At 44.4% G+C, this 14,309-nt stretch overlaps 1 protein-coding gene across 2 annotated transcripts; it reads left to right on the forward strand.

The window, feature by feature from the left end:
* Nucleotides 1-837: 837 nt before the first annotated feature.
* On the forward strand, nucleotides 838-13,789 carry sall3a (spalt-like transcription factor 3a; the record flags this gene model as incomplete). Of its 2 annotated transcripts, XM_083990535.1 has the most annotated exons (4): nucleotides 838-919; nucleotides 9,376-12,534; nucleotides 12,828-13,165; nucleotides 13,358-13,789. In XM_083990535.1, 4 exons carry the CDS (start codon nucleotides 838-840, stop codon nucleotides 13,787-13,789), a joined length of 4,011 nt encoding a protein of 1,336 aa, XP_083846661.1. The 2 variants fall into 2 exon arrangements, with proteins under 2 accessions (XP_083846661.1, XP_083846660.1); XM_083990534.1 differs by lacking the exon at nucleotides 838-919 and having other exon boundaries at nucleotides 9,282-12,534.
* Between the last annotated feature and the right edge of the window lie 520 nt (nucleotides 13,790-14,309).

Genomic DNA, 14,309 nt, shown 5'->3' on the forward strand with positions numbered 1-14,309 from the left:
TTCATTTGAGTCCAAGTCAGGAGGAGGTGCGTGTTCTCTCCCTCTCTCTCATACACACACATATACACACTCAGAAGAAGAAGAAGAAGGAAAAAAAAGTTACCGAGAGAGAAAGTGCGAGAACTGAGCACCGGGATCTCGAGATAAGACTTTATGAGAAGACGCTTTCTGAAGTTCTGAAGCAGAAGTGGGATCATAAAGGTCAGAGGGATGAAGATTACAGAGACTTGGTGAAGAAACGCGGCGGTGAATCCACAGCACTTGAGAGTGAGTGCGCTTCGTGACAGGAGGAGGAGTGGTGGTGGTGTTGGTGTTGGTGGTGGCGGTGGTGGCGGGGGGGGCAGGCAAGAGTCTGACGTTCCCTGTTGAAGACCCCCCCGTGAGCTGGGCATAACAAGAGATTTGGTGTGTTGTGTTGTGTTGTTGGGGGGAGGCTGGATAGTAAAGAGAAAAGAGACGGATAAAGTCTGAGAGTGAAGCGGCTAATTGCTTAGTCCGTCCCTCATTACCATATCCAATGCGCGTCCGCTGGACTCCAGCCAATCCTCCCCACCTTCACACGGTGCCATTAATCGCGAGGCATTATTCACTATCATAATTATTATACCGACATGCGCAATCCAACGCACAGCAACAGCAGAGGCAGCAGCAGCACCACCGGCTAATTTCACTTTTTTTTTTCTTCTTTCTACACCCCCCTCTCTCTGACTGCTACCAGACTGTTTGCGAACTTTTTGTGTGTGTTGATTCATTTCGCTCTTCGCTGATGTATCTGCAAAACGCAGACACATCTCGGAGCGCAAAAGCAGCAGCATCGCCAGCACTGACGCCAGCAGCATGTCCCGACGCAAGCAAGCCAAGCCGCAGCACCTCAAGTCGGACGAGGATCCCGCTCTAGCCGGGGTGATCTCCGAGCACGGTGAGTTGGATTTGATCAGCTGAGGTTCCCACCTTTATCCAGGTCTTCTTTCAGACAACAGACAACTTCCCCCCACCTCGCAGCCGCTGCTGCACACACCGCTGCTCCTTTTCCTCACTTCACTTTTGCCTCAGCACAGATTTAACTTCTCTTCTTTAAGTTTGACCCTCACCATGAAAAGTCGTGTGGATTCCCCTGGATTATTCTTGAGTCGTCGATAAGATTTAATTTCTTATATATAGATGCAAATCATTTGCAAATTACGCTACCTTGAAGTTAAAAGTCTCCCCTCTATCGTCAGGGAAGTGAACAGTTTCAGTGTGAAGTGTTTGTTTTATTCCTTAAAAAAAAAACAAAAAAACAGCTCGTTTAACCTGCGTCCCCACACCCTGCATCCTATTATCCCCTATTAGCTGATAGGTGACTTTTAGAATGAATGCACCTAATGCAAATAACCATTTACAACACTTTACATTTATATTATCTGCTTGAGGCCTTTTTTTAAAGGCCTGTTTCAAAATAGAATTGTTTTAATACCTTGCTACGAGGAGCTGTGTTCTTAAATACGTGTTGGAAATCTTGACTTAGTGTGTTGATGCGCGCAAGATAAAACATGCACACACACATAAACACACACACACATACACACGTCACACACACACATCATTTTGATAGGTTTGGAAATATGTGGCATTCTCTTTTACAGCTGTAAAGGTAAATCTCGCAGCTGGTGTTTATTTTTTAACGATAAAAAAAATTAGAATAAATTAAAAAGCGCTCACTTTTTGATTTTAGATTGTGACTTTGCCTCAGTGTCTTTTGTCCCTCTGCGCTTGTCTGTTCTCTCACCGAGGAGCAAGACGCGGATTGTGTTGCAGGTCGAAGCCTCGTTTTGTCATGGAAATGTTTTTTGTTTACCCCCCTCACATAAATTTAGCACACTTGATTTGTTCCCTTTTGCTCACAATGTCGACAAGATCGGTTGACACAGCCCAGTCCTGGCCATGTGGAAATCAAAAAAACAAAAAAAAGGAGAGAGAGTGAGAGAGAGGGCTCATTCATCTTTTTATTCTGTACTCAGACTTTTCCGCAATAAAACGATCATTATGGAGCTACGGTCAGATGTGAAGCAAGGTGAAGTGTTGGAGGAATTGGGAATAACGTGACAACTGTGGGGATGTTGTTTTCCTCACATTCCAGTGCAGCAATCTTTGTTTTAAATGATTTTTATTTTATTTTTTATTTTTTTACTTTTCTTATTTTAAATGCGGAGAAATCGCGTTTAATATGTGACAATACATCAAGATTAAATTAAGGAATTTTGTGCAATTATTACAGCCATCAGTAATTTATTCTTGAGATAAGAATGTGTGCTTTAATTTGGTTTTGCTAAATTAGTGTGACGTGCCTCTTTTTGTGTATCCAACAAATCACTGCTATTATTAATACCTTTCTGAGCTTGACCCATGTTGACCAACACACCCACACACACACTTTACAGAGCTTCTTTAGAATAGAAATGCATGATGTAATCTCTGGGGAGCAGCTCTCTTTGCATGGGGAAATGTTGGCTGTGATGTAGGATTCACACACTTGGCTCTTTTTTGTGTGCAATTTACACACTGCGGATTTTTTTTTACATTTTTTTTGTTTTTTATTGTTTTTTGTTTTGGTCATTTCCAGGTAATTCGAACATTCGAACACAAACAATGGCTCTGCCTCATTGTTGAGACAACTCTTCCTCAGACTTAGCACAGAGATACGAAAAAACATCCATCAGGTTGCTCTCCTGTAGGATCGTGGAATGAAAAGAGAGCTTGATTTTTCCCCTGCAGTAAAATCTTCCAGTCTATTTGGACGAGTTACGAAGAATTTCAAAAACAGTAATATGAATAATTTGAGCACCGAAAGGCTGATCAATCAAGGTTGGATGTCGGTGTAGTTTTGAAAGGAAACCTAACCTGGATTCCCCACTTGGATAGAGGTGTGTTTATAGTTTTGGGATAGCACGTTTACACTGTGTAGTGTGTAACCTATAGAGTCTGTGCTGTTGTGCCAGAGAGTGGAAGTGGCCGTGGAATGTTCTTGCCTGATCCTCGGATGGAGCACTTTATACTGGCTTGTTGTTTTCAGGACAGACGCTGCAGTGAAACAATCCCAAGCCTTTGGCCATGCACAATGAGCCTACACACACTTAAATAAACCTAATAATACCATGTCTCATCCAAAGCTACCGTAGACACACTCAGCTACAAATGTCAGCCTGTTAGTGTATCATTGCAGCAATGATCAGATTCTTCGCTGGTGCAGCTCCTGACGACACTATTGATCGCTGGCCTTGACATATCGTTGCATAGAATGTCAAAGGAATTCAGAAGTTCCAGTCATCGGCTACTTCTCGAGTCAGACTTAAAATCTATATATGTTGGGTGAGTGCTGGGGAGAAAGTCAGGCATTCAAGTGAAATTGTGCTCAAGGACACACACTCTGTGTCTGTAGCGCATTTCACGTAAATAGCCATCAACTAAGAAAACATCCATTAGGTACAAACTTCCCCTTGTGTGTTCAGTTTTTTCCAAATCTTCAATATCATCTGACCTTCAAAATATATAAATATATTGTGACTTTTTCGCTTATGTCCAATACAGCTCACTGTGCATCTTTACTGTGATGCAGCTCTTAGGAAAAAAAAAAAAAATGAAAAAAATAAAATCAAGTGCCAACAAGCCCTTGTTTGGCAAATCATGTCCCCCTCAGGCCTGCTGGACACTTGCCCCCTGGGGGAATGGGGGGTTGGGTGTACTATGTGTGTGTTGGGACAGGGAAAGGAGGAGGGGAAGTGTTGGTGGTGGTGGGGGGGGGTCTGCTTAGGAGTGCTTTTATAAAGCCTGCTGACTTAACCTTTGTCTAGCACCGGCCAGCCAGGTCCTGCCGCTAGATGTCAAGCACCTTGTACAGTTGGAACATGCGTGCCATTGACCTTGGCAGCACAGCAGCTCACTCCTGTCCTAGAAAGTGTGACCGGTGGCATCCAGTTTGTCTTTGAATGTGTGCGTGGGGGGTGGGGGGAACGTATACGGTGGGCCGTGGCACGCACACTGTACATAAACACTCCTGTGTGTGCTGCTATTTCGGTGATTTTATATCTCAGGGGGTCCCACCTGAGAGATGTACAGGATCAAATTCAACCAAAAGATGGATATTTTTTTCCAATATTATTGATCGCCACAGTGAATATTCAGATGGAACATCTCAGGAAAAGATGTGTCGTTCCTGCTTTCAGAGAACAGGTGGACAAATGTGGTTTCGGTTGTCATTCGTGATGCTTTACTCACAGATGTAGTCAGTTAATTACAAATTTTTCCCTTTATCCACGAGATAGAGTTTAAGGCAAGAATGCACAGAGTTGCAGGCTGCAAAGAATAATATTGTGAGTAAATCCCTGCTGACAGTGACGACACGGTTGTTGCCCACTTCCCCTGCAGTGGGGCTTTGTTTGGCTTTTGTTTTAATCCCCTCTCACCATTGGGTGCAGGCCTGTGGACCACCCACATAGTCGTGCCAAAGATGTCTTCGAGGAGACTCTCGAAAATATGACTGTGTCTTAATTACTACTCAGGGCAGAAAACACACATGAACAAGTAAGATCCTGATGGAGAGGAAGGGCCCAGACAGGAGAGAGAGAGAGAGAGGTGGGGTAGGGTAGGGGTCTATTTAATGTTAGATAGACGTGTGCAGACTTTGGGGGATTTAGGAGAAAGCTAACAAGCCATCAAGTGAAGAGTGTAAATTTTGTCTTCGGTGGATTCTCATGATTTGGTTTGTGTTTGTTTTGGTGATTTTAGCTCTGATGGGTTGAGGAAGCAGCATCATTATGACAGCTGAGATCTGGCCATGTGAAGTGTAAAAAAGCTAAATGAATTGTACATTTTTTTTAGAGCAAGTGAAGCTGAAACCTTAATGTAAAAAGACGAGACGCTCCTCTGGCCTGCTGAGCATGAGTGTCCATTAGATCCTGAAGCCTCCCCCTCATCCCGAGCCCTTTGTGAATCCGGGGGCAGAGAGCCATCTTGACGGGTGACACAGTCATCTGGACAGAGTGCCGTCATTGAATACTGTATTGCAAATGCTTACACAAACAAATCGTTAATGTTTTGGCTGCTCCACATCTGCAGGCAATGACAAAGGCCTCTCTGTTAGTGCAGATATGACTGTACCATTCTGCAGTGGGACTGACCAGGCCGATGACACACACACACTCGCACGTGCGCGCGCACACACATTCACACAGAGCTGTGCTGACCGCGCTCGAGACTGTGCAGGTCTGAGGATGTGTTGGATGATTCGAGGAGATGTTTTATGTGTTTAGAGCCACACAGACAGGACAGTTCAGGGACTGTGCAACAGTAGAGACATAGTAAATATCTTTTTTTGCAGGATTTAGATATATAGGCAATTAATACACCTCCATGAGTAGTGGGGAAAACAGCGGTATTAATGCTATATTTGAACTATGTCATGTTATGTTAAAGTAATGATATGTTGTGATATAGATTTATTAATTTTTAAAAAAGTGTAAAAAGTCATCCATATGTTCTTTATTGTCTAGATTAATGTTCTGCTGACAGAAAAAAAATACAAAATGAAAAACACCAGAGGACGCACAGTTCTAACATTTCTCTATACAATACATAAATAATGTAATAATGGATTAGTGTAATAATTGTTTCTTCTCTGGAGATTAGAAAGCTGGAGGAACGTTAAAAGAACAGAATGGAAAAAAGTAATTGGCACAAGAATTCCAACATTGTTTAACCCAGCAGGCCTCCTCCTTTTTCTTTTTCTTTTTTTTTTGCCCTCCCCTCCCAACTTGGGCTGGACCTACAGTGATGCATCTCTCTTTAAGGGTCCTAAGCTATCCTCAGATGCCTGGGAAGAATGCATTTTAAAGGGCAGAAGGTGGGGCGGGTGTAGGAGGGCTGTAAATGCAGACGCTCTGTGGGGAGAACTTCATAATATCACAGTTCATGAACAGGGTTTACGCTGCAAGTTGTTAAAATAGGATAGGATAAAATAGGATATACCACTCTTTTTTTATATAAGACAGCAATGACTTTATCCTTAACATAGGCTGAATGTTACCAGGGTCAGTGTCTCTCTATCTATCTCTCGCTGTGTGTGTGTGTGTGTGTGTGTGTGTGTATGTGTGTATTCATTAAGTGAATCTGGAAATTGTTAAGAATGGGAGAATTTGTAATTGCCTAATGCTCCGCTCAATGCCCGGCTCTGTGGCTTTCACAGAATCAGTGGAAAGCATGAATACCTCATCTGATATAATATGTCAGATTAGTGGTTTCAGTTAGCATGCCAAAGATTGCTGAGCAAGATAGCGGACACACAGATTCAATGTCTACAATTCCCCTATTGACTACGTTCAGCTTAATATTTGCATCTGAGTAAATGAAGACTCCTCAAAGAATGAAAAACGGATTGGGTTTTTTTTTCACCGCTTCCTTTCTTATGTTATAGGGAAATCAATACCCCCTACCACACACACACACACGCACGCGCGCGCACACACACGCTCACATGTATGCACACACTTTTACAGTGACTCGCAATTCTAATATAATAAGAATAATAATGACTAATTGTAGCAATATTCTTATTCCCACATCTTACTCATTTTATTAAACTCATCATTTTTGAATGAGTCCCTATTTTAATAATTAATCAATTCCAGATTTTATTGTACTTACAAGGTGTATTGTCAGATTGGGAAGGACATTTTCCAACCAAATAGAGGATTTCTTTTATTTTGAAAAACCTAAATTGAAAAACATTGTTAAATTAGAATTTTGCTAAATCACAATTTAAAAAAATTCTAAGTCAGAAAAATAACAAATATATATAGCTCTTCATATGGTAAATGTAACAAGATAGGCCTCTGCAAACACACACACATACATATAATTGGAAGAAAAATAAGTGTGTATCTGCGGCATTTTGTTATTTGTAAATGTTATGTCTGTTTGCATATGTGTGTGTGTGTGTGTGAGAGAGAGAGAGAGAGAGAGAGAGAGAGAGAGAGAGAGAGAGAATGTGGCAGTGTGTGTGCGTGCAGGTTTGTGTGCATGAGTGTGTGTGTGTGTGTGTGAGGTCAGAGGCATACAAAGGCCCCCACTTGTAATTGTATGAATGAATAAAAGAGATTGACAGTAATACCATTCTAATAACTAATCAGCTCAACACAATGCCTACTCATTTGTGTTGACCTTTCAACCCTCAATTATGGAAATGAGTCCTGCTGTCCGCTGCTGGGCTAAGGAGATTTCTCGCCTGCTGTCACGTGTCTGTGACGTTTCCAGTCACTTTCTCCTTTTCACTTGCCCATGTTTGTTTTGCATTTGAGCTCTTTAGTGATACTGTTTAATAGAAATATTGCAAATATAAAACAAGTATTTGGTTTTGCGAGTTTTCGGACTTGTGGCCGGGAAATCAGAGGGGGGGATGACACTGATAGTGCAAAGTAAATAACGTGCAGGATTTTACGTTTTATTTTACCCCTTGATTACTTAATCTGTTTTCTCTAATTCGTCCTGGCAACGAACATGATTAAATAAAATAATATCTTGTTCCGTCAGCCCTGCCCCCGGTGAGGAGTAGAACACGGAGGCTGTCCAAAGCCTTTCTGCTGATAATTAATTAAGTTACAGACACCAGACCCTGATAGCTCCTGCCCCCTTTGGAGGAGTGATGAATTTCTTTTCTAATGAGTCACTGTAATTGGCACAAATGCTTCATGTGTGCTTCACCATGGCTCGCTCCGATTTAACCTTTGAAATGAGCGAAGGCGCTGTATGAATCTCACGATTACTCACTTACAAAGCACAGTGAGGCCTTCAGTGTTAAGGAAATGTGCGGTGCATAATGTGCAGGAGTGTTCACTTTGTCTTTTACATTCAAGTTGGTCAAGCGTATTAGGTGAGTTCCAGGCCTTATGTTTAGAGGAAGTAAATTTGCATAAACAATATCTTTCAGGTTTCAGTCAAGAGTTTGTGTGTGAGCATGTGTGTGTGTGTGTGTGTGTTTTGTTTTTTTAGTAGCCAAGGGCCCCTTTTTAAGAATTACAAACTCACCTCAACTATCAACTTAACCTTGTTTTATAGCAGCTTTTTTTTCTCAGTGTAACTATGAAATAAATCACCTTTATTTGCAGTAAATGCCAATGAAAATGTCCCAACATTTTTTATAGTGTTAAGTGTATATAAAATAGTTTAATTTGTGGATAAACAGTTATATTACCAGATATATGCTGGGTCTTTGAGTGTAAACTGAGCAGGAGGCTCTGAAATAAAGTATGTGCAGGATGCTGTGGCGGTGATTGAGCACACTTCCTTCTCATAATGAACAACACACACAGACACGCACACACAAAAACACACACTTCTAGAGTATAACTATGGTCGAACACAAAAAATAAACATACAAGGGAGGCCGTTTCTACATGGTTTTGATCAGGTGTGAATCAGGTCCATGTTCAGAGCTTGCGTCTGCTTGTTTGACTCTTGATGGTTGCATGTGGAAGAGGAAGTGGCTTCCTACAACTGTGATTAAACATGTGTAACTAATCAGAGACTTTGCTGCCATGGCACTAGCATGTAATTTGTTGAGTCTTTCCTTTTTTTCAGAGAGCATGGGAGAGGGGGAGAAAAGAGGGAGAGAGAGAGAGTAGCACTGGATTTCTTAACTGAGGAGAATGTTTATTTCCTAACATTTCTGAAATCATATGTTTTGTTCGTACGCAATTGAAATGGCTCAATTTATCTTTTTGTTCTTATTTGGTGCGCATGAAATGTATAGGGGCTATACATTATATTTGACTTTTTTTTCTTTTTTTCCTTACCTTTTACAAAAGGGTATTCCAGTCCCTTGCTTAGATTCAAGGCTAGTATTACCTTCGCAATGCTAAATGAAAAGGCCCAGACATTTGGAATTCAGGTGGAAATGACTGGGCTTGATAGCAGAGGGGAATCCTAATGAGGCCATCAAAGTCCTGATTTGTACCCAACAGATGAGGCAGCTGTGAATTGTATGAAACATTGGAAATCAATAGTTTCTATGGAATTTCATTAAGCGGCAGTATCCACAATTGATAGGCCCTCATAATTTGATGGATTGCACAAAGAAAATTATTAGCTGGCTCTATGGAGAGGGTGCGAATGCACAAACCTGGGTCTTGAGAATTGGTGAACTAGGGCAATTTGTTCAGAGTAAAAAAATAAAAAGAATATTGATTTTGGTTATGTTAAAAGACAGAAAAAATCAAAGGTTAAATCTTTGCTGCACTGCTCTGCAAAATATGTGTGGATTCTTTATTGATTATTTATTCATTAATTCTTTCTTCTTTTTTTTGCTCCTTCTCCTCCACCCCCGAACCCCTCCCCTCCCTGCAGCCCGAGGTGAAGTGCTGGATGATGCCGACAGCGGGAACGAGAGCCGCAGCGGCAGCGAGGAGACCCATGTATGTGAGAAGTGTTGCGCTGAGTTCTTCAAGTGGTCAGACTTCTGTGAACATTTAACAAGCTGCACCAAGAACCCCCTGGTGCTCATAGTGAATGACAATGAGGACACGCCTAACCCCTCCCAGGAGTATCCGACAGAGCCCTCCCCTGTACCCAGCTGCCCGAGCGAGCAGGCTGACAGCGAGGACCCGAGGGAGGGCAACCACAGTCCTGCTGGTGAGGGGGATGACGTCCCAGAGACAACGATTCTAAATGGGGTCAATGTCCTAGAAAAGGAGGACGAGCAGATGGAGCTGGAGCTGTCTCCCGAAAAAAATATGGATCCTGAAGACAGAGATATGACATCCCCTGAGCCCGACGGCTCCCTACCTCAGCTCAATGATGTCGTCCCCTCCGCTGTTGCAAGCTATGCCATGCCAAGCACCAATGTTACCCTGGAGACTCTGCATGGCACCCGGGTTGCAGTTGCCCAATTTTCACAGAGTGTAAGGGCGGCAGCAGGCAGTGGGGTCTCGACCATGGCTATCCCCATGATCCTGGACCAGCTGATGGCCCTCCAGCAGCAGCAGATTCACCAGCTGCAGCTGATAGAACAAATACGCAGTCAGGTGGCTCTGATGAATAGACAGTCTGCCTCACAGCCTGCTCTCAATCACCATCACAGCAATGCTGCTGGAAACCAGGGGCCTGTTTCCTCCTGTGTCCCCCCTGTCGCTAGTCAGCTTCAGCTACACAACTTCATCACCCCGCCTGTCCATCAGCTGCCTGTTAGGTTGCCGGCCACTCTCAACGGTCAAGGCTCTTCACCCCTGACCTCAGCAATAGAAGGGCCTCTGTCTCAAACACCACAAAGTGGCAGTCAGCAGCCTAACTCTTCAATCCCGAACACATCCTCAAATAACTCGGTGTTTTCACAGCCCAGTGGTACTGGATTGTCATCTCTAATTCCCTCCTGTTCATCCTCAGTCACGAACAACAACATTAGCACTAGTAGTAGTGTAACAGGAGGTGGTGGCATTAGCAGCAGCTCAGCTCTTCCCAGGAACTCCACCACCCCTCCCTCACTCAGCCACAGTAGCCTCCTGAGCTCTGCCTCCAGTCTACCACTGATACCTCACAGCTCATCCAGCAGCGTTATCTTCCCCAACCCTCTGGCCAGCATAGCAGCCACAGCCAACGCGCTTGACCCCCTCTCTGCTCTGATGAAGCACCGCAAGGGGAAGCCCCCGAATGTGTCTGTGTTTGACACTAAGCCCAGCTCCGAGGACCCCTTCTTCAAGCATAAGTGTCGTTTCTGCGCCAAGGTGTTTGGCAGTGACAGCGCCTTACAGATCCACCTGCGTTCCCACACCGGAGAGAGGCCCTACAAATGCAACATATGTGGCAACCGTTTCTCCACCAAAGGGAATCTGAAAGTCCACTTCCAGAGGCACAAAGAGAAATACCCACATATTCAGATGAACCCATACCCTGTGCCAGAGTACCTGGACAATGTGCCCACAAGTTCAGGCATCCCCTATGGCATGTCTTTGCCTCCAGAAAAACCAGTAACCACGTGGCTCGACAGCAAACCTGTCCTCCCCACTGTTCCCACCTCAGTTGGGCTCCAGCTGCCTCCCACGCTGCCGAGTATGATGGGAGGTTTCGGTGAATCGCCGAGCCTCACGCCACTCAACAGGTCCCCTCAGAGGCCATCGCCGCCCTCAAGCGAGTGTGCATCGTTGTCGCCTAATATCATCACTGACTCGGGCATGACCACTACTTCACCATCCCCAAGGCCTAGCCTAATAGGAAGTGACGCACCTCCTCTCTTGAAACCTGAGGGTGTTCTCCTGCCTCCGAGCTGTTCTACCAGGCCAGGAGAGAACACAACTACCACAAGTACAGTAACTCAAGTGTTGCTTTCCACCACTGTCACCTCCACCACACCGTCCAGCAGTGGCCAAGTCACTGAACCCATTGGTAGCCCCAACTCTGGCTCTAACCCTGTCTCCCATCCTGTCCTTCCCATGCTCTCGGACCAGTTTAAGGCCAAGTTTCCATTTGGCGGCCTCCTAGACTCTATGCAAACCTCAGAGACATCAAAGTTGCAGCAGCTTGTTGAAAACATTGACAAGAAGATGACTGACCCAAACCAGTGTGTCATCTGTCATCGCGTTCTCAGCTGCCAAAGTGCTCTCAAGATGCACTACCGTATCCATACTGGTGAGAGGCCTTTCAAATGCAAGATATGTGGGCGTGCATTCACCACAAAGGGAAACCTGAAAACACATTTTGGTGTCCACAGATCCAAACCCCCACTTCGGGTCCAGCACTCCTGCCCTATATGTCAGAAAAAGTTCACCAATGCAGTTGTGCTGCAGCAGCACATCCGTATGCACATGGGAGGGCAGATCCCCAACACCCCGGTCCCTGAGAGTCTGCAGGACATGGAGACAGATCTCTCCTTTGATGAGAAGAGTTTAGATGCGATGAGTAATTATGATGACGACCTTCTGGATGAAATGGAGCAGGCTATTGATGATGAAACTGACTTGAGAGAGGGGGAGATGGACCCATCTAAACCGTATTCACCCGGGTGCTCCCCACCAACTTCCATCATGTCCAGCATTGCCGCAATGGAGAACCAGATGAAAATGATCGACTCCACTGCCAACATGACCCGGTCGTTTGGTCAAAAGCCTACGCAGAACGGCAGCAGCTTCGGAGGAGAGACCGACTGCTTAACCACAGATTCACTGTCTGCGGTGGGGGATGCTGAAGGTCAAAGCCTGGGGAGCCCTGCTTTGTCTGAGTCCTCTGGCTCTATGCAGCATTTGTCCCCAGCTCACAGCCACTCTGAGAGCCAGCGATCCAAGTCCCCGGCCACACTCCACAATAATAACAACAGCAGTGCCATGACAGCAGAGGAGGGCCATGAGAACAATACAGGGGGCTTGGCAACGGTGAAGTCGGAAAAATCAGAGACTCCATCTCCACTTTCTGCTACTGAAGGCACCGGGGCCCTTGACCTTACTGCCAATCAACATGGCAGGCACTTTATCAAGGAGGAGAGCCACTTCAACATGCTGTTTCTAAATAGGGATCGAGGTGTGTGTGCACAATCAATGCATTATGTAAAGTGAATGAATTTATTTTACAGATTTAATGTGGCAATTAGTAGAAATAATTTACTCAATATAAACAAATGCATGTATCATAGTGTAATGCATTCATATACATGAATGGAAAATACGATATTATGATAGCCAGAGAAGTGTTAATTATACATTTTCAAGTCTAAAGAATAAATCAAGCAGTTACCTTGCAGCCATTTGTGTTTCCCTGTTGAAAAACCATCATGTGTATTCTAATTTCTTATTTCATCTCATTTTGTTTTTCAGGGCTGAACACCCCTAATTTGGCCAGCACCGCATCAAACATGATCAAAATGGAGATGAACGGACACGGCAAGTCAGTGTCTCTGAGCGACAACTCTCACCTGCCTGTGGGCATCCAGGTTCCTGCTGCAGCCCCCCAGACCACCATGAGCCAAAGCATCAACCCCATGTTGGCTCCCCCACCTCCACGCCGCACTCCCAAGCAGCACAACTGCCATTCGTGTGGGAAGAATTTTTCTTCAGCCAGTGCTCTGCAGATCCACGAGCGGACACACACCGGGGAGAAACCGTTCGCCTGCTCCATTTGTGGAAGGGCTTTCACCACAAAGGGCAATCTGAAGGTACGGCACAGTTTAATATTCCTTTTTTTTTGTCTTTTTTCCTTTTTGTCTTTACATTACATCGTGTTTACATTTAAACATTTTAGCCTTTTCCCTTCCACTCCCATTCCTGCAGTGTTTGTTTGGATGTAGTATTTGTGAGTTACAATGGCATGTTCATGATGTCTCTTTTTATCGTCTTGCTAATTTTAGGTTCACATGGGAACACACATGTGGAACAATGCTCCAGCCCGAAGGGGTCGGCGGCTGTCCGTAGAGAATCCCATGGCCCTGCTGGGCGGGGATGCCATGAAGTTCAGTGAGATGTTCCAGAAGGATCTGGCGGCTCGGGCCATGAACGTCGACCCTGGTTTTTGGAACCAGTACGCGGCCGCCATCACCAATGGGCTGGCCATGAAAAACAATGAGATCTCTGTGATCCAGAATGGAGGCATCACCCAGCTGCCCGTCAGCCTCGGTGGTACAGGAATCACTTCGCTGGGAGCCATGCCTGGAGGAATGGACCGTGTTCACACAGGCAGCAGCCCTCCCATGACGGGTATGGAGAAGGCTGGTCTGGAGGTCGGGGCCAGCCGTCCCTTCTCCAGATTTATGGAGGAGAACAAAGAGATTGGGATCAATTAAAAAGACTTTTCTGTATTATTTCAAGGTAGGCATTTGGCAAAGACTAAGAGTCTGACAACAAGGACAGAAACTGCTGATCCAGTCTGAACTCATGCGTACTATATTATGTACAGATTAAATATTTTTTGTTTGGTTTTGGAAATATAGTATTTAGTATTGATTAGAGGTCTTTGCCTTTCACTCATTGCGTCCTCACTTGATATTTCACCTATACGAAGAATACTTTGTCTCTTGTTTGAGAATATGTCGTCTTGCAAGATTTGCATGGTACTTATTGGTTTTTATCAGTATGTTTGACTGCTTTTACAAATTTCTTTGAAAACCAGGATCCTGCCTCATTTATTATGGGCAAGCATCTAATCTGGACAGGACTATAACAGAAAAGAACATGAGTTTGTTTAAAGACAGTCTTGCCTTTGCCTGGGAAACCTTGTTTATGATTGCCCATGGATAGACTGAAGAAAAGACTGAAGTATAGTGTTTCTGTGCTCGCTTGATATTTTTTTTCTCATGAACTAGA

Source organism: Trachurus trachurus, assembly GCF_905171665.1.
Source record: "Trachurus trachurus genome assembly, chromosome: 16".
NCBI classification, from domain to species: Eukaryota; Metazoa; Chordata; class Actinopteri; order Carangiformes; family Carangidae; genus Trachurus; species Trachurus trachurus.